Source organism: Giraffa tippelskirchi, chromosome 10, assembly GCF_054371585.1.
Source record: "Giraffa tippelskirchi isolate mGirTip1 chromosome 10, T2T-mGirTip1v1.2.pri, whole genome shotgun sequence".
Taxonomy (NCBI): domain Eukaryota; kingdom Metazoa; phylum Chordata; class Mammalia; order Artiodactyla; family Giraffidae; genus Giraffa; species Giraffa tippelskirchi.
The window spans coordinates 20,630,258-20,650,511 of record NC_137284.1 but is presented as its reverse complement, the minus strand read 5'-3'; the positions used below and the strand labels follow the sequence as shown (position 1 = coordinate 20,650,511).

Genomic DNA, 20,254 nt, shown 5'->3' with positions numbered 1-20,254 from the left:
CTGACTGCAGGTATCCCCCCTTCACTAAAATCATATTACTCTTACCTTCCCCACTGTCTCTGCAGCAGTTTCTCAGGGCCATCTGAAATACTGTCTCCTAGGCTGTAGTCCTCATTTTGCCCCAAATCAAACTTAACTCACAACTCTCACGCTATGCATTTTTTTCAGTCAACAAGATTGTCTCTTTTTCTTTGGTATGCTCTAGTTTTACTACATTTTAGCAAGGTGTGGAAACCTTTAAAAGTATCTTGTGTGTTAATCTTCTTGAATGTGTGTATTTATGTTTGTCCTGAGTTCTACAAAAATTTCAGTCATTACTCTCAAAATACTGCCTCTCCTCCATCTCTGTACTCTCCCCTTTGAGCTCTTGAAATGTTAGACCTTTTCATTCTACATGAAAGAAAAGTGAAAGTGAAGTCACAGGCTCCTCCGTCCATGGAATTTTCCAGGCAAGAGTATTAGAGTGGATTGCCATTTCTTTCTCCAGGGGATCTTCCCAACCCAGGGATTGAACCCGTGTCTTCTGCATTGCGGGCACACGCTTTACCGTCTGAGCCACCAGGGAAGCCCTCATTCTACGTGACCTGAGCCTTAATCTCTTTCTCTCATGTATTTCATTTCCTTATCTGTCTGTGTCTTATTCACAGTTAGTTTCAGATAAACTAACTCTCTTCAGCTATATTTAATGTATTTAACCTCTTTCATTTACATTTTTATTTCAATAAGTCATATTTTTGTTTATAAAAGTTCTGTTTGTTCCTTTTCAAACTTGATCACTTTTGATAGTGTCTTGTTGCCTATTCATTTTTATAACAGTGTCTTTTATTTCTTCAAGCATTTCGTAATTATTTTATGTTTTATGTATGATAATTTCAATATTTGAAAATCTTGGTGGTCTAAATATATTGCTTCTTACATTTGCTGACTTTCATTCTTGGTGATTTGTTTCCTTCTGTGTTTGATGTCCTTTCCTTGTCAACTCATCTTTGATTGGCCTTAGTCTCTGAAAATTTAAGGAGATGGTTTTCTTCAGAGAGGATTAAAATTTTTATTTTGGGAGCCTGGGATGCTACCAACTGGGGGCCAATACCAACGTAATCCAGGAATCTCAGGTTCAGCCCCCACACTTTGCCACTGGCACAAGTCTGGTCTTTGTCAGTGCTAATATAAACATTTGGACTGGGCTGGGCTTAGTTGCTCAGTTGTGTCTGACTCTTTGTGACCACATGGACTGTAGCCTGCCAGGCTCCTCTGTCCATGGAATTCTCCAGGCAAGAATACTAGAGTGGGTTGCCGTGCCCTCCTCTAGGGGATCTTCCCAACCCAGAGATTGAACCCAGGTCTCCCACATTGTAGGTAGATTCTTTACCGTCTGAGCCACCAGGGAAGCCCAATTTAAAATTTGCCCCTGGTTGATCCACATTTTTGAGTGCTAAGAAGTAAGGACTCTACTTACTAAGCATTTTTTACATGCTGCTCCTGTCTGGAATATGTGTCCTTTCATCCTTTTCTTTCCTCCACCCGATTAACCGATCTAAGACTAAGTTCAGGCTTGTTCTCCTCCAAGATACCTTTGCTGAAAACCCCTAATCTGGGTTAGATGCTGCTCTTGCATGCTTCTAGAGCACCTTGTATCTACCTCTGTCATTGCATTTTCCACACTGTATTATGATAATCTGTTTATTATCTGTGTTCCTCCATGAGACTGTCTCTTTGGTATGTCATGGCATAGTCACACTGTCTCCCCAGCGTCTAGCACACTTCATGGTCCATGAAGACATGTTTATTGAATAAAAGAAAAGAACATCAGAATGAATGAATGAATGAGTGAGTGTGTGATGATTTTGGAATCAACAATTTGGGATTTCCAGAGAGGGTGAAGGATGATGAAGGAAGATGAGAAGAAAAGAGAAAAGGGAAATGACTAGTGTTTTTAGGCAATTTGTTTGTTCTCCTTGATTAAATGAAATAAAGTTATCACTTCATTTCATCAAAAGTTTATTGGGCATCCAGAATGTGCTAGGCACTCTGCTAGATGCCAGTAACACAAAGATGAAGATCAAAACAAAACAAAAACAAAACCACTTTCTTGCTCCACCCCTCTCCCCCCATTTAAGGCAGATTTGACTTGAGCCTGGGAAGCCGGCCTTCAGGGATGCAGCATTGGGGTTTAGAGTACAGTTTGCCCTCATCTCACCTTAATTTTCACCCTTGCCTCTCCAGGTTGACTGGGATGTACCTGTCTGAGACCACATCTTGCATCTTCCATCTGCCTGAGCAACTTGGGGGGGGGAGTGTGTGGGTGTCCCTCCCCCACCCAACCCCCCGCATGCATTGTCTCCTAGATCAGGCACCTGGGGAAGTGAGGGGAGCAGTTCTGGGGTGAGGAAGCAGAGCTGCAAAGGCACACCTGCGCAGATGAGCCTGGAGAAGTGCCTAGGGGCACGGAGCTGGGAGGACCACAACCTGCAGGTTATGGGGGGGGGAGTCAATTAGAAATGCTGCTGCCCTTGGGCTGGGACAGAACTTGTCCCACGTGGAGTGGTGGGGAATTGGGACCTCGGGAGTTCCTCTGTGGGGTGGTGCAGGGTCCGAGCTGGAGCTCAGGAAGCTGAAGAGGGACCAGAGATGCACTAGAGGCATCAGGGAAGAGAGGTCAGCACACACAGAGGGCCTTCTTCTCTTGTATCATTTTAATCGCCCTCTCTCTTCACAAGGTAAATGACTGTCTTTCCTCCAAACTGTGCAAGAAGTGGTGGTGGCACGGGCATGGCCGAGCGACACAGTGGACCAATCTCTCGGTATTCTGCAGGTTTGTGTAATCAGGGAGACTGCCCTGGCCTGTCTCCTGGGCCCGGCACTCCTGGGAGCAGGGCAGGTGAGAGGCCAGAGACCAAGGGCTCCATCTGGTCTCTAAGACGCAGTGGTGGGTGGGGAGAGCAATGAGCATCTTCCTCTTTCTACCATTTCTGGGGAGAGTCGAACTTCATCTTCTTAAACCTACAGGAAGCTCGACAACATTTCCCGGGGACAATGATTGTTTGAAAGGCTTATTTTGTGCAAAGCCAGGGAGAAGCGGTAGATAGGAGGGGTCAGAAGACAGATCCTCACTTGATTTAGCTTTCTGGGTCTGGGAATGAGTGAGAAGCCCCTTCTCTAGGGACTAGAGATGAAAAGAATGCTGGGCACGCTGCTGAGGGAGGCTTTGGGAGGAGGCCAAGCCTGGAAGGCTTGAATCCCTTGCTCTGGCTAGAACCGGGTTGTGGGGGGTGCGGGTGGCAAAGAAATGCCCTTGAGCTCCTCCCTGGCCAACTGGTAGGTACCTAGGTCCCAGATGCCTGAGAAGGGTGCCCCAAGGTCCTGTCTTCACAGTGATTTTCTGGACTCCCCCTTAGTTCAGGGCAGTTGTACCTTTGAGGCGAGTGGCCTCTCTAATCTGGACTTGCCGAGGAAGGTCCCCAGGAACCAGGAGTTCGTTCCTGGAGAGCAGGGGGAGAGGGTGGGTGGGAAACATAAACGCGCCCTAGGAAGGACACAGGATAGTCATCGGGGTTAGGTTACTGATGTTAGTTTCCATAAGCCTCTCCGGGGATTGGGCGTAAATTTAATACAGCGATAAGGGAGCAAATGCACCCCGATTTCACAATCTGGTCCACCCTCCGCCATTCCCGCCTCGTCCCCGGACTTCGAAGGCTCACAGTGGTCCCCGCGCCCTATCCTCTTGCCCTGCGGGACCTCGCCTAATCCCTCGCCCTTCGCGGGCCGCAGCCCCGCTGCCCCGCCCTCCCCTGGACGCGGGCCTCGGTGTGCGGGCGCCTCCCTAGGACCCCAGGAAGCTCAAGCGCTGATCTCCACCGGCCCCGCCTCGTCTTGCTCGCGGATCAGGTGAACGCCGGCAGTCCGCAGTGTGCGCGAGGCGCTGCGCGAACGGCCAGGCGAGCCGGGGGCCCGGGGCGGCGACGAGTGCGTCCGGCCGGTGGCGGGGGAGCGCGCTGGGGACCGCGGGTAGCGGCGGGCGGAGCGGATGGGTAGCCCGGGCGACCGGCCCGGCACGGCCGGGGACACGGAATAGCCGGGCGGGCCGGGCTCTGTCGCGCTCCGAGGCTCCGGGGCGGAGTTCTCCTCGGGCTCCGGGGAGTCCTGCAAAGACAGTTGGCAGGAGGGGTCAGCGGACAGCTGGCCAGGGCTGGGAGCATGCCCGGTGTTCCAGGGCCCTGGGAATACCGAGGTGAAAGAGATACAGTCCACTTCACACTCTGATCTCCTGGAAGGCTGCAGACCTAGGTCTGGTTTCTCTTGTAACATAGGATACAGAGCTGTGGTTTTTCCAGTAGTCATGTATGGATGTGAGAGTTGGACTATAAAGAAAGCTGAGCGCTGAAGAATTGATGCTTTTGAATTGTGGTGTTGGAGAAGACTCTTGAGAGTCCCTTGGACCGCAAGGAGATCCAACCAGTCCATCCTAAAGGAAATCAGTCCTGAATATTCATTGGAAGGACTGATGCTGAAGCTGAAACTCCAATACTTTGGCCACCTGATGCAAAGAATTGACTCATTGGAAAAGACCTTGATACTGGGAAAGATTGAAGGCAGGAGGAGAAGGGGATGCCAGAGGATGAGATGGTTGCATGGCATCATCGACTCGATGGACATGAGTTTGAGCAAGTTCCTGGAGTTGGTGATGGCCAGGGAAGCCTGGGGTCGCAAAGAGTCAGACACGACTGAGCGACTGAATTGAACTGAAGGACACTTAGCATGGTGCCTGGTACATAAGAGGTGCTCATTAAATGTTGAAATGCATTAAACTGAGTGCTTTGACCACTTATTCTCCGCTTTCCACCTGCCTTGGACAGCGTGGGACAGAGTTGATTGTGGAATCACCTGAAGCCCGTGTCCAGAGATTTGGGTTTGAAGGCTAGTACTGGCACCAATTGGAGAAGGAAATGGCAACCCACTCTGGTATTCTTGCCTGGAGAATTTCATGGACAGAGGAGCCTGGTAGGCTACAGTCCATGGGGTTGCAAAGAGCTGGACACAACTGAGTGACTAACACACAGACACACACTGCCGCTGACTTATTTGTTTGATTCTGGACAAGTCATTTTACCCTATTTTAACAAATAATAAAATAGGGTAAAATGATTTTTACCCTATTATTCTCATCTCTAAAGAGGGGATGACAGAAATATTTCTCAGGGTTATTCTGAGTCCTAGAAAGGGATGTTAGCATAGCAGGGCTATGGTAGCACCAGAATGTGGCAGGGGCTGATGGGGTGTTTGCGGGGCACTCAGCCCGGAGCTGCTCACCTTGTCTTTCAGGATGTAGAGTGCCATGGGGTTCTTCCGTTCCTGCTCTGCACTTCGTGGGAGGGTGTCTGCTGCACGGGGCAAAGAAGGGGGTGGCTGGCGCAGGTCCAGAACCCTTTCCACCAGACAGCACCTATACTCCTTGCTTCCCAGTGGCCAGTCGGGGTCCCACCACAACCTCCACCAAAGGATCCGTCATCCCTGGGGTCCTACCTTGGCTGCTTCTCTCCCTGCTCTGCAGTCTTCGTGCAGTTGGTGGAGGAAGGGGCCCTGCAGAGCTGGCTTCCTTGTCGCCCAGATCTGCCTTTTCCCAGCAGCCCACTGCTCTGAGTGACGATGGGACGGGTGAGTGGGCAGCTGGGTGCTCACCTTCTGGTTTCAGGCGGTCATCACTCTGATCCATATACTCCATGGAGTTTTGCTTCTCCAGCTTCCTCTTCTTCCTGCAAATCAACCCAGCACCTGGTGAACACAGCTGTTGAGTGTGAGCAGAAGTTCTGGGCATGGAGACACAGTGGGGCAGTATCTGATGGCCATAAATGAGGCCGTGTAATAGGAAGACGGGCTGGGTGTGGTGGGATGGGGTATATCCCATCTAGGTTTGCAGCCTGAATCTGGCCCTGGCATTGTGACTGTGGGCAAGTCATTTAACTCATCTGAGTCCCGAGTTAGTATCTGTAAACTGCAGAGAATCACACTGTAAGATAATCACACTGAAAAGTAGTGTGCTAACCACCAGCACAGTGCGTGGCTCACAGAAGGTGATGTTCAAGTGAAACCATTATTAACAACGCTGGGATTGTTGGGGTGGTGAGCACAGGATGTAATCCCATATACAATGCATGCAATGGTAAGATGGATCTCCTGGGAAGAGCTTTGGGCCCTGGGAGGAAAGGCTTTTAAACAAACTAACAAGAGGGGACTTTCTTGGTGGTCCAGTGGTTAAGACTTTGCCTTCCAATGTGCAGGGGGTGTAGGTTCAATCCCTGGTCACGAAGCTAAGATCCCACATGCCTTACAGCCAAAAAATCAAAACATAAAACAGAAGCAATATTGTAACAAGTTCAATAAAGACTTTAAAAATGGTCCACATCAAAAAAAATTGTTTTTAAATAAATAAAGAGACTAAGAGGAGCTTCCGTTGTGGTCCAGTGAATGGTTAAGAATCCGCCTTGCAATGCTGGGGACACCATTTCGAACCCTGGTCTGGGAAGATCCCACATGCCATGGGGCAACTAAGCCTGTGTGCCACAACTACTGAGTCCATGTGCTGCAACTACCAAAGCTCCTGTACTCTAGAGCCCACACTCTGCAACAAGAGAAGCCACCACAAAGAGACACCCACCCACTGAAACTGGAGAGTATTCCCCCACTCACTGCAACTAGGGAAAGCCCATGTGCAGCAATGAAGACCCAGCACAGCCAAAAATAAATACAAAGAAATAAATAATTTTAAAAGAGAGAGAGGCCAAGGAAAGAACGGAGCTTGGGGCTGGGGTGGGTGGAAGGATTCGGATCCTCAGGGAGGGGAACTTAGAGAGTTACCCAGACTTTTTGGAGGGTTTCCAGCAGGCGCAGACAGTCACCAAGGTCACAAGGAGGAAGATGCCTCCTGTGGACAAGATGATGTAAAGGGAGCTTCTTCCTAGGGAGAGAGGGAGGCAGAGAGGTGGGAGAGACTTCAGGGTGAGCAGTGGGTGTGGGGAGGAGAGCGCTCCCTGGGGCCGAAAGAAGAGAAAAGGAGCCCCAGGCAGCAGGGCTGGCCAGTGGTGGACTTTCCCTGGAGCTCACTTCCCACCGATGGCTGTCCTCCAGGGAGACCTGGCCCATCTCCGCGTCTCTCCCACTCTGGTGGCACTCTGTCTGGGATGTCCTCAGCCTCTCGTGGGCACCTGCCTCTCAGGGTTGTGAGTCCCAAGGGAGGGCAGTGGGAGACTCACGGTATACGGTGATCTTGACGGGCGGGCTGCGGCCCTGGCTGATGGGGTTTTCCACTACGCAGCTGTACAGGTCGTCGTCCTCCATGAGCACACGTGTGATGGTGAGCACCTTTTGGTCTGGAGACAGGAGCATCCGAGAGTCGTTGAGGAGGGGCTTGCCATCCTTCAGCCAGGTGTAGCTGGGTTTGGTGCCGTTCTCGTGCGAGCAGTTCAGGGTGAAGGCCTCGCTGAGCTCCAGCACTGTGGTTGATGCTACTAACACCTGCGGCCTTGAAATGGGCACTGAGCCCGGGGGTAGGGGAGCCTGTGAGCCAGGGGCCAAAAAGCATCTCCCTTCCCCTTCTTAACTGCCCACCTTCCAGCTCGATCTGTGGTCTTCAGAGGTCTCAGTATAGCTCTTTACCACCACCCACCCATCCACCCACCCATCCATCCATCCATCCTTCCGTTTACTCATTTATTTACCCACTAATTATTGAGCACCTAACTGAGCATGGGAGAGGAGGGTACAATGCAGAACAAGCTAGCCATGGTCCCTGCCCTTCTGGACCTTCCCTTCCTTTCTTCCCAAATACCTTTCCAAGATGTCTTAAGCTGACCAGCCTGGAAAATATTTTCACTGGGCTGTGCATTCTAAGTCACTAAGTTGAGTCCAACTCCTTGTGACCCCATGGACTGTAGCCTGCCAGGCTCCTCTGTCCGTGGGATTCTCCAGGCAAGAGTACTGGAGTGGGTTGCCATTTCCTTCTCTAGGGGATCTTCCTGACCCAGGGATTGAACCCAAGTCTCCAGAGGCTTCTGCATTGCAGGTGGGTTCTTTACTGCTGAGTCACAGGGGAAGCCCCAAATAGGTTCAAATATTGACTCTATCACTTACTAGTTGCATGAACTTGGTCAAATTATTCAACCTCCTCGTGCCTCAGTTTTCTCATCTCTTGAAACAGGGCCAATGATATTAACTAACCCTAGATTGTTATAAGCATTAAATGAATCAGTATAGGCAAAAACTTACAATCATTTCTGGCTCATAGTAAGCACCCTATACACATTGCTAAGTCGCTTCAGTTGTGTCTGACTCTGTGCAACCCCATAGACGGCAGCCCACCAGGCTCCCCCGTCCCTAGGATTCTCCAGGCAAGAACACTGGAGTGGGTTGCCATTTCCTTCTCCAGTGCATGAAAGTGAAAAGTGAAAGTGAAGTCACTCAGTCGTGTCCGACTCTTCACGACCCCATGGACTGCAGCCCACCAGGCTCCTCCATCCATGGGATTTTCCAGGCAAGAGTACTGGAGTGGGGCGCCATTGCCTTCTCTATACACGTTAGCTGTGGTCTATCTGCCAGTCTCTAAGGTCCAGTTGGCTCACTCTCTGCTGTCCAGTGGCTCTTGTGTGGGTTTTCCTGGGGTCTAGCTTGGGTACTGGGTAGACCCTGCCCCCCACCCCAGCTGCTGGTACCCGCTCCTTCCCTGCCCGAGACTTTACCATCTACAGTGAGGTTGATGGTCTTCTCCCCAGTGAAAGTGTCGTCAGTGATGGAGATCTCGACTTCGTAGGTGCCCTCGTCGGCCAGCTGCAGGTCGCTGAGAAGCAGGGAGCCGTTTTCGAAGAGGCGGATGCGGTCTCGATAGTCAGGCCTCAGGGTGCCAATGACCTCTGTGCCGATGGACTGAACCACAGTCACTGGCTTGTCCCGTTTCAGCTGCCACTTGACCACAGGCTTGTCACTGCTGGTGCTGCTATACTGCACAGAGAGGAGGGCGGTCTTCCCCACCGTGCCATGGATCAGGCGCACCGGGCTGGTGATGTTCACCCCTTCCAGGGGCTCTGTGAACAGAAGCCCACAGAGAGAGGGCAATGTTAGGACCTGGCTCTTTACCCCACTCTCATCTCTGAGCTCTCTGGTCTCTCCATGCCTCACCACTCTGGGCTCTTCACTCCCTATCAGTTCTTTCTTTTCCCAAGCCAAACAACAATGAAACTAAAAGGTTAGTTGTGCAGATTGCAGCAAATTTAATTTAATAAACATATCCAACCCATTTTGGGAACAAGTGCTTTGTTAGGTAGTGAGCTCCTCATCTTTAGAAGTAATCAAGGAAAGGCCAACTGAATGTTCATTACTCTCTCTGTGCTTTCATTTTGTCCTCTGAATAATGAGGTAGTAGGACCAGATGATCTGCAACCTGACATTGCAATCCTGACATTCTATCATCATATGTCAAGAATGTTATAATCATAAAACCTTAGGTGTGGAAGACACTACTGCAATGATGATAGCCACCATATTTAAGAATATTATATACTTGTCATTGAGGGGAGTCTCAATTGGAGGGGGGCAGTTAAAATAGACAAAACCAAGTATTTTCAAAGTTTCTTATTAAAGGTATTTTTGTTCCCAAAAAATCCTAGATAAATTGAAAAGAAATGAAATTTAGTTCTAGCTCACTTGATTTAGTCAAAGAGGTGGTGAGGACCTGAGTCCTGTCCTTCTCAGAATCTTGTGGTGCTGCTAGGGAATCTTCTATGGCTCTGTGTGTCAGAATGAAATCTGATTGACCTCATGATCCTTAAGATTTCTCCAGCTCTTGGTTTCTGGGATTATTTAGATGAGATTTCCTGCCTAGCAGGTGCTATGTCCCAGGCTTGGTTTGACTTAGAAACACAAGCTTTCAAACTTCCCTAACAGGCAAATAGAGTTTGATGTAGGTGACTTGAAGTGGCTCTGAAAAAAATCAGTGAGTTTCATTAAGAGCCAGGATGGGAACATCTACCCCCCTTCTCAGGACCCAGTCTGAAGCAGTGGGGTCAGTACATGAGGGTGATGTATGCAGAGCCACCCTGGGGTTTAGCAACCCCAAGCTCTTAGGTTCTCATTTCTTCTTTCCGAGAGGCTGGGCTATGACAGTCCCAGCCCCAAGAAAAAGTGGAATGGATTCCCCTCCCTGCTTCTGTCTTCTCGGACTCTCCCTTGAGTTTCCCCTGTGTCTACTCTGTCTCATCACATATAAGGTTCTGGTAGTGCTTTTGGTGGAGAAGGCAATGGCACCCTACTCCAGTACTCTTGCCTGGAAAATCCCATGGATGAAGGAGCCTGGCGGGCTGCAGTCCATGGGGTCGCTAAGAGTAGGACACGACTGAGCGACTTCACTTTCACTTTTCACTCTCATGCATTGGAGAAGGAAATGGCAACCCACTCCAGTGTTCTTGCCCAGAGAATCTCAGGGACGGGGGAGCCTGGTGGGCTGCCGTCTATGCGGTCGCACAGAGTCGGACATGACTGAAGTGACTTAGCAAGCAGCAGCAGCAGTGCTTTTGGGATGTCTTGCCTCCTTCAAGTTTGCTCTTTCTACCAATTTGTTTATTTATCTTTGCTGCATCATGCGACATGTGGGATCTTAGTTCCCTGAGCAGGGATCAAACCAGGGTCCCCAGCAGTGGAAGCACGGAGTCCCAACCCTGAACTGCCAGGGAAGTCCCTCTTTCTACCAGTGTAAATTTGATCCTTCTAGGGACTTCCCTGATGATCCGGTGGCTAAGATCACCCATTCCCAATGCAGGAGGCCTTGGCTCCGTCCCTGGTCGAGGAACTAGATCCTGCCTGCCAACTAAGACCTGGTGCAGTTAAATAAATAAATATTTTAAAAACAAAAAATAAACTTGATTCTTCTGGATAAAACCTTTGGAGAAGTTACTGCATATAGATCACCCTCGGCCTCACCCTCCTCTTGGTGGGTGCCTTCCACGTGTCTGTGAACGAATCGCGCCCCTGAGTCATAGACGTGTATGTAGGCATGTTCAGAAGTAGAGGGAGCAGTCTTTCCCAGAAGCTGACAAAGAGCATTTTTGCTGAGCAAACACTGTTTCCCAAAATCTAGCCAAAATTGGAGTTGGTTTTAAGGTCAGGGTCCCACAACTTTCAAGGGACACAGAGAACTAGGACAGGTGCCAAAGAAGGACACAGAAGCGAGGACATGGCTAACGGTGCAAATAAAAGGAACTAAAACTCTTCAACCTTGAGAAACGATTAACTTAATCATTGTGCTCAAGTCTCGGAAGCATCGTTAGGTAGAAAAGTCTCCGCTCCCGCTGGAGGCTGAACAGAAGGAAATTGACCTCGCTGCAAGATGTCCCTGCCAACTTAAACGGCCACACTGGACCAGGGAGGTGGCTCTCGTCAACTAGGATTTAAACCTGCTGTGACACCAAAGAAGGTCAAGCTTTAACGTAAAAGAATGTACCTGCCAATAGCCCTGGGGACCCTTAATAGCCACTTTCTTAAACCATCATCTGTTCATTTTTATGTGCCGTTTTTGGTGAGCAAAGGTTTTCTGTTACCAGTATTTGCCTTAAATTTACCTTTTAAACATATCAGTGAGAGGGGTTTCCCTGGTGATCCAGTGGCTTAGACTCCTCTCTCCCAATACAGGGGCCCTGGATTTGATCCCTGGGTGGGGAAGATCCCCTGGAGGAAGGCATGGTAACCCACTCCAGTATTCTTGCCTGGAGAATCCTATGGACAAAGGAGCCTGGCGGGCTATAGTCCATGGTGTTGCAAAGAGTCGGACATGACTTAGCGACTAAGGACAGCACAGCACAGCTCAGGGAACTAGATCCCACATGCCACAACTAAGAGTTCAGAGTTCACATGTCACAGCTAAGAGTTTGCATGTGGCAACTAGAGATTTCACGTGCTGCAACTAAGACCTGGTGCAGCCAAGTGTTGTTCAGTTGCCAAGTGGTGTCTGACTCTTTGTGACCCCACGGACTGCAGCAAGCCAGGCTTCCCTTTCCTTCACTATCTCCCAGAGTTTACTCAGACTCATGTACATGGAGTCGGTGATGCTATCTAACCATCTCAAAAGCATTCATGAGATACTGTGAAACATGTTACACCTAATCCACACACTCTGATACCCCGGACTGCAGGTATGTCCCTTTTTAACTGAAGGGCTTTTTGTTTTGTTTGGATCTGTCTCTATAGGAAGTCCCTCCTTCCCTTGGGCTAGCACAGATACCCTTATTTGGACTTTCTCCAACTCTATTATTTCTTTTTTGAGGTGTGGTGACCAGAACTGCATACAATAACCCAGAGGCAGCACACAGCATGGTTTTCTTTTTCTTTTTGGCTGCACTCCACAGTACGTGGGGCCTTAGTTCCCTAACCAGGAACTGAATCCCCATCCCCTCCATTGGAAGGCAGAGTCTTAACCACTGGACTGCTGGGGAAAGTCCCATACACCACAGTTTTCTAAAAGCAAAAAATATTACTTGCTGCTTTTCATTTTTATTGTTCTGAATGAATTAGTAATAATGAATATTAAATGCTCTGAGAAAACAACCCCCTTCCTCTGCTCCTATGGTAGAGGAGCTTCACTGTTGGGGTGACTGTGTTAAGAGTTTCCTCTTGTTACTACATTGAGGCTTACAAAAGTGTGAACTCATTTTAAGTGTTAGTCACTCAGGAATATAAGGGAAAATCAGGATACAGAAATTGTGAAGAAGGCCCTTGGGATCCAGGAAGAGAAGGGTAGCTTTTTTCCTACCCTGTAAAGAAACCAAATTGTCAGCAATGTGTACCTAGCTAATAAGTATAAAGATAGCATGCAGAAATACACTGTGTTTTGGATAGGAGTAATCATTAATGTTAAGCTGTCAATTCTCCAAAGCTGGCCTATACATTTATTACAATACTGATCAAAATCCCGAGAGATTTATCCTTGGCACAACAATAGACAAGTATATCAACAGAACAGAATGGAGAGTCCAAAAACAGACTTAAACATGATAGCTTGACTTTTTATTTTTGCTGTGAGGATTGTGGGATCTTAGTTCCCCAACCAGAGACTGAACCCATGATACCTGCAGTGGAAACCTGGAGTCCTAACCACTGAACCACAAGTGACATGCAGTGAAGTGCAGAAAGAATTTTTTTTTTTGATAAATAGTGCTGGGCCATGCTGGAATAAAAATGAATTTTGGTCCTTACCTCACATCTCACACAAATACCAATTCTAGGTAGATTGTAGATCTAAATGTGAAAGGTAAAACAATGTTTTAGAAAGAAAACATAGGAGAATATTTTTGTGACTTGAGGACAGATAAAGATTTTTCGACAGGACACAAAGGTGGTACCCGTAAAAGATGAAAATGATACAGCGGACAATAAAATTAAGAGCTTCTGTTCATCAAGAGACAACATTAGGAGAGTGAAAGGCAAGCTGTACAATGGGAGATGGCCTTCACAGGTGGTGCTAGCAGTAAAGAATCTGCCTGCCAATGCAGGAGACAAAAGAGATACGGGTTTGATCCCTGGGTCGGGAAGATCCCCTGGAGGAGGGTATAGCAACCCTATTCAGTGTTCTTGCCTGGAGAATCCCATGGACAGAGGAGACTGGCGGGCTACAATCCATAGGGTCGCACAGAGTCGACATGACTTAAACGATTTAGCACACACACATGCACAGTGAGAGATAGTCGTAATACATATATCCTATAAATGACTCGTATCCAACATATATATTTTAAACTCCTACAAATAACCACTTTTTAAAAAATCCAGGAAACTCAATAGAAAATGGGCAAAAGATTTGGATCAGGTATTTCACATAAAAGGATTTTCAAATAGCTAATAAGTATATGAAAAAGACACAACTGCATTCATCATCATAGATTTGCGATTTTAAACCATAATTTAATGCCACCTCATACTAGGACAGGTAAAATGAAAAAGAGAAGATTCAGTTATTGGTGAATATATGGAATGAACATCTGGAACTCTCAGTCAGGGCTGGTGGGAATGTAGCTTGATACAACCACTTCTGAAAACTCTGGCTATGTCTACTAAGCCTAACCACATACACATAACTCGGCAAATTCTACTCCTGGGTATATCTGTTCACCAAAAGACATCTACTAGAATGTTTTTAACAACTCTGTTCATAAAGGCCCAAACCGTTAACAACCAAAGTGTCTATCAAAATTGAAGTGGTAAATAAATTTTCATATATTTATACGATGGAATACTATATACCACCGAGACCAAACAAGTTACAATTTCAACAACAATATGCCTGAATCTTACAAATTTGGTGTTCAGTGAAAGAAATCAGGTTTAAAAGAATGCATAGATATAATTCCACTTTTATGAAGTTCAAAGACACACAAAATTAATCTATATTAGAAGTTAGTACACCACTGTGACCCTGGAGGGAAGGCAATAGTAACGGTGCTGAAATGTTCTTTTCCATGACCTTGGGGGCTAATTAAATGGATTTATTCACTTTTTAAAGGTTCATAAAACTGTATCCTTATGCAAAATTGCATGTTCCAGTATATAATTTTCAACTGCCATTAAAAAAAAAAATACAGCACCTACAATATGGAAGGTGATCTTAGAACTCAAAGGGTGGAACCCAGGCAAGGGACTTCTTCCTAATAGGGGCCTAGAGGACAGACTGGCTCTAGGATCCCAGAGAGTAACACCTTGCAAATCAGATTATCTAGATGTATGGCATGTTGTGTTTATGATTGTAAATTAGTATCCTAGCCTCTAGAAAAGCTGTGTTTGAATGTTCCAGGAAGAGGGCTGTGATGAATTTAGGGACGCCTCATTAGCCCGTATTAGGTTCAGAGCACTAAGGACTAAGCGCTACTTGCCTGAGGCAAGTAAGGTGGTTTCTACCAAAAGGGAGTATTGTTGCTGTTCAGTCGCTTAGTCATGTCCAGCTCTTTGAAACCCCATGGACTGCAGCACGCCAGGTTTCCCTGTCCTTCACCAACTCCCGGAGCTTGCTCAAACTCATGCCCATTGAGTCGGTGATGCAGTCCAACCATCTTATCCTCTGTTGCCCCCATTCTCCTCCTGCTCTCAATTTTTCCCAGCATCAAGGTCTTTTCCAATGAGTTGGCTCTTTGCATCAGGTGGTCAAAGTATTGGAGTTTCAACTTCAGCATCAGTCCTTCCAATGAATAATCAGGGTTGATTTCCTTGATGGCAAGGGATTAAGGCAGATCTCTGGGAGCCAGGGTCATATGGTCCAGGCCCCCCTTCTAGTGCCAGCCTTAAAGCTACATCTCCCAGGCTCCCTTGCAGTTAAGTATGGCTGTGTCAGGACTGATTTCTACCCAATAGTACTAGTAAAAGTGGTAGATTCCACTTATAGGTTGGTGTACTCCTTCCTTTTTTTCCCCCTTAATCCTCTACCTGAAAGAAATAGAGATAAATCTCAGACTGACCATTGGAAACACATGTGAAAGTTGATAGAGCTCCATGAGCTTGGTCTCTGGAAAACTTCGTGGAACAGTCTTTGTCCATACCAGGCCTTTAAATGTTGGAATTTATTTGTCACAAAAGCTGACATTTTCCTAATAGATTGAGGATGGCAGAAATTCCTCGTAGAATCTCAACCTTTATTGCTTTTGAGTCCACAGCAGTACAATGGCCTGACCCCACACTTATCTCTTACCTATCTTAGTTTGTAACTAATATCTTATTAGCACAGTTTATATTTAGAATTTTTTGTTATACATTTTTTTTTGGCCATGCAGCATGTGGGATTTTAGTTCCTGGACCTGGGATTGAACCTGTGCCCCCTGCAGCAGAAGCACAGAGTCTTAACCATTGAACCACCAGGGAAGCCTCTTGTTAAATAATACTCAGTTCCATTGTCTCTTACAGAAGTTCCTTTTGTTTCTGCCTAATCACAGTGACTGACAAGATCCTTCCATAATTTTTTTTCTTTACAATGTGATGACCTGAAAGAGCTTAGGGACACCTCTGATTTGTACATATCATTGTACATTTCCTATTCCTGGTTCACTGCCTCCATACCGTCAACTCTCATTTCCTCCATTCATTGTAATTTCCACTGACACTGCTCTCACTAAGGCCAATGGTAACCTCTTTATGGCCACATCAGATGGGCTCTTTTAGGTCCTTATTACACTAGGCTCCTTGATACATTTGATGTCGACTCTCTGGGAATATCCCAACTCCCTTCACTTTCTGAACACCACAGTCTTCAAGATCTCCCTCTGTCTCTCTGATTGTTCCATGCCTCCTCAATGGGCTTTTGTTCTCTGCTTTCCTCTGCAAATCTTGGGATTCCTCAGATTCACATAGACTTAGAGAATGAACTTATGGTTGCTGGGGGGAAGGGATAGTTAGGGAGCTTGATCAACATGTACACACTGCTATATTCAAAATGGATAACCAACAGGGATCTACTGCACAGCACAGGAAACTCTGCTCAATGATATGTGGTAGCTTGGATGGAAGGGGAGTTTGTGGGAGAGTGGATACATGTATATGTATGGCTGAATCCCTTCACTGAAGCTATCACAACATTGTTAACTGGCTATACTCCAACACAAAATAAAAAGGTAAAAAAGTAAAAAACTTTGCATTGGTTTTAAAAAAAATCTTGGGTTCCTCAGTGTTCCATTTTCAGCTCTTTTGCTCCTCTAAGGTGGTATTTCTTTATTCTCACTGTTTTAAACCTCACCTCTTAGCTGACAGCTTCCAAATACCTCTTCCCAGCCCTCCAGTTTTAGGTTATTCAACATTTCCCCACAAATGTCTCACAGCCATTTCAACCTCAACATGAGTAACACTAATCATTATATCTCCCAACCTTGCCCCATTTTTAAGTTTAATGTTTCACACAGAAACCCTACCTCCTTCCCTAGATTCTTTAACTTCCTATCAATCACTAGGTCCTGACTTCCCCTCCAAAATACTATCTCAATATCCTTTCCTCCCTCTCTCTTTATTCTAATTCCAGCCTGGTTCATTTCTCCCCTGAACTATTGCAGTAGCCTTGTTACGGGTTGACTTGTGCCCCCTAAAATTTATGTCTTGAAGTCCTGATCCCAAGTGTCTCAATGCATGTATGCTCAGTCACTTCAAATGTGTCCGACTCTTTGCGACCCTGTGGACTGTAGTCCGCCACACTCCTCTGTCCATGGAATTCTCCAGGCAAGAATACTGAAGTGGGTTGCCATTTTCTGCTCCAGGGGATCTTCCCAGCCCAGGGATCAAACCCACATCTCTTATGTCTCCTACATTGGCAAGCGGATTATTTACCACTGAGCCACTTGGGAAGCCCTAAGTATCTAAGAATGTGACCTTATTTGGCATTGGGGTCACTGTCAAAGTGAAAAGCTAATACTAGAGGGAGTGGGCCCCCAATCTAAGATGAAAGTGAAAGTGTTAATTGCTCAGTTGTGTCTGACTCTTTGCGACCCCATGGACTGAAGTCCATCAGGCTCCTCTGTCAATGGAATTTTCCAGGCAGGAATACTGGAGTGGGTGGCCATTTCCTTCTCTAAGGGATCTTCCCGACCCAGGGATTGAACCTGGGTCTCCTGCGCTGCAGGCAGATTCTTTACTGTCTGAGCCACCAGGGAAGCCCAAGCCAAGATGACTGGTGTCCTTATAAAAAGAAGAAATATGAATATACACACAAGCACAGGGAGAACGCCATGTGAAGATTAAAGTTAACCTGTCACAGCCGAGGAGCTACCCAAAGACAGCAGAGAGGCCTAGAGCAGAACCCAGCCTAGCGCCTTCCGAGGGAGTAGAGCCTCCCCACCACCTTGATCTTGAAATTTTACCCTCCAGAATGTGAAACAACGCATGTCTGTTGTTGAAGTCATCCAGTCTGTGGTTCTACCAAATGGATACAGGATTCCTTTCCCATCTTGCCTCCGGTTTTGCCTCCAACGCCTCCCTGCAGAGTGAGCGATCTCTGGGCCTGCTGGTTCCCAGACTGAAAACCATTCCATGCCACCATTGTTTGCAAATTATCTTCCAATTTCCTTAGCAAGGTTTACATATCTCACCTAACTCCATTCACTCTTTCCTCTCCAGAAGGAGTGACTGACTGGGCTGCTCCTAACGCATGATATCATTTCAAGCTGTTGACCTTGGCCCATTTTCCTAACTATAGTGCTCACTCCCACACCTACCTGTTTTTCTCATCCTTTAAAATTCAGTGCAGACACTCCCAAGTAACTTCCCCTGATATTCCCCTACTCGTATCCTGTACCACCAGCACCAGCTTCCTGATTGTGTAGGTGACCTCTCTCTGCCTCTCTGACTCATAGTAGTTTCTGCATTTTATTAAAATGATTTCTGCATCTATTTGCCCAATGAAACTGTAAATTCCTAGGCTCTCTGGAATAGTTTGTGCGTGTGCACATGCGTGTGTGCTCAATCCCTCAGTCGTACCTGACTCTTAGTGACCCCATGGACTGTAGCCCTCCAGTCTCTTCTGTCCATGGAATTTTCCAGGCAAGAATACTGGAGTGGGTTGCCATTTCCTACTCCAGGGGCTCTTTTTGATCCAGGGATCGAACCCGAGTCTCTTGCGTCTCCTGCATTGGCAGGCGGATTCTTTACCACTGTGCCACCTGAGAAACCCGTGTGTGTGTATGTGCATAAGCACATGTATTGAAAATCAGATCATTTCTCCAAGGAGTTGGTAGGGGGCAGTACAGAAGATAGGTGTCTGTGGCGTGCCTGAGTTATGGATAGGTTGGCGTTACTGTCCCAAGCCAGGAGACTCATTATCTCCAAAGCTTCTTTCATCTCCCTTGCTGTTTCATACCTAGAGAAGCCAAGATGGGGGGTTGAGGAGGCACAAAACCAAGATTTCCCCACCCCTCCAAGCCCCACCATAATCTCGGCTGGGGATTATAAAGAATGCCCGACTGGCCCACGCCAACAAGACGTACATAAGCAATGGCTCGTTGCCATCCATCTAATGTACTGAATGCCGTGGGAGCTCCAAAGTCATGCAGGCTTTGGGGGCTGGGGGGCAGGGGCCAGGCAGGAGGCACACAGAATGAAGAAATACATTCAACACGAATGCCTGAATTCACTGAGATGCTTCCCACGGTGGCTGGGCATTCTCCCCTCCTCCCGCCCCAGAGGCGTTCTGGCCCTCAGCTCCCCCCTCCCTCTCCTTTGAAAGCCCCGGGTCCCTTCTGCAGACCCTGTCCTACCCTCTGGTTCTCCTACCTGTCTGGATCAGAAGTAGGTAGACAAAAGGAGCGAGGCGCAGCACACTGAAGGCTCTGGACGGGGCTTCCCTTTCTCTCTTCATTTTGGGTGGCGTTCTCCAGCTCTGGTGCAGACAATTAGCATGATTTCTCCACTCTGGGCACGTCCCTTTGTACCACTCGGAGTTTCTCTGCCCGGACACAACCCTGCCAAGTTCCCTCTGAATACACAGAGCTCTGTGTGTTGCTGGACTTGTTCTTTCCTCTCTTTCAGACCTGGCATTTTCTAGTTTCAAACCCCTGCATCCTGGGTTGGGAAGAGGGTATCTGCTTGGAAGACCATCTCCAGCACAGGTTCCAGTCTGAGGGGTCCCAGCAGTTTTTCACCTGCCTGCGGTGAACCCCACTGCCAGGGGGAGATGAAAATTTGGGCTCAGTGAGGGGACTGGGATCCACACTAAACCGGACCTTGTGTGTCCCAGCAAGTCCTTTCTCCACCTCTTGCTCCTCATTCCTGGGAGGGAGGGTACACGCCAGGGACACAACTCCAATAAACTCTGAAAAGGCAGGGAGAGGAGTTGTTTTGAAAGCTTGGAATGAGAGATTCCAGGAACGGCTGAAGACACAGAAAACCCCTCTTCTACCCCCAAACAAGAAGATTGGAAAATGGCTTGAATTGTATTATTATCATAGCTGTCAAGCTTGGGCTTCTCTCTCCAATCATAGAATCTTGTAGATGCTAGGGATCTTTTTCCAGTAGCTACTCTGCTCAATCCCCAGCCTCTAGTCCATTTTCTAGAACATGTCAGAGCAAAGATGATGGTAATATCCCAAGAGCCTGGGGTTCGGCCACCAGCTACAGCCCAGCCATTTCCTCAAGTCTTGAGGTATGATAAAGAGAAGCACCCCAACTCTGCCCCGACCCCCCATTACCACGTCCACAGCTTCCCCTGCAGGTCGTCAGTGGAACGCTTGCTTGCTCACTGTGTGATCTGGGGCAGACAGCC

General features: G+C 47.5%; 1 protein-coding gene across 3 annotated transcripts; it reads right to left on the bottom strand.

Moving 5' to 3' along the window:
• Positions 1–1,981: 1,981 nt before the first annotated feature.
• HEPACAM (hepatic and glial cell adhesion molecule) lies at positions 1,982–20,254 on the bottom strand. Of its 3 annotated transcripts, none has more exons than XM_081535126.1 (7): positions 19,267–20,254; positions 8,730–9,071; positions 7,248–7,529; positions 6,853–6,952; positions 5,521–5,750; positions 5,308–5,378; positions 1,982–4,140 (listed from the first exon to the last, which is right to left on the bottom strand). In XM_081535126.1, exons 1-7 carry the CDS (start codon positions 19,349–19,351, stop codon positions 3,838–3,840), a joined length of 1,413 nt encoding a protein of 470 aa, XP_081391252.1. In that variant the 5' UTR covers positions 19,352–20,254; the 3' UTR covers positions 1,982–3,837. The 3 variants fall into 3 exon arrangements, with proteins under 3 accessions (XP_081391252.1, XP_081391253.1, XP_081391254.1); XM_081535127.1 differs by having other exon boundaries at positions 5,677–5,750; XM_081535128.1 differs by having other exon boundaries at positions 5,308–5,375; positions 5,677–5,750.

What these genes read in the sequence shown, in the direction of transcription:
- HEPACAM (XM_081535126.1), bottom strand. Translation starts at nt 19,351, where the DNA reads ATGAAGAGAGAAAGGGAAGCCCCGTCCAGAGCCTTCAGTGTGCTGCGC. An exon ending in CATCAACCTCACTGTAGATG is followed by an intron (nt 7,530 to 8,729) that starts GTAAAGTCTCGG and finishes CCCCGGGCTCAG; the next exon opens with TGCCCATTTCAAGGCCGCAG. An exon ending in CGTCAAGATCACCGTATACC is followed by an intron (nt 6,953 to 7,247) that starts GTGAGTCTCCCA and finishes CTCTCTCCCTAG; the next exon opens with GAAGAAGCTCCCTTTACATC.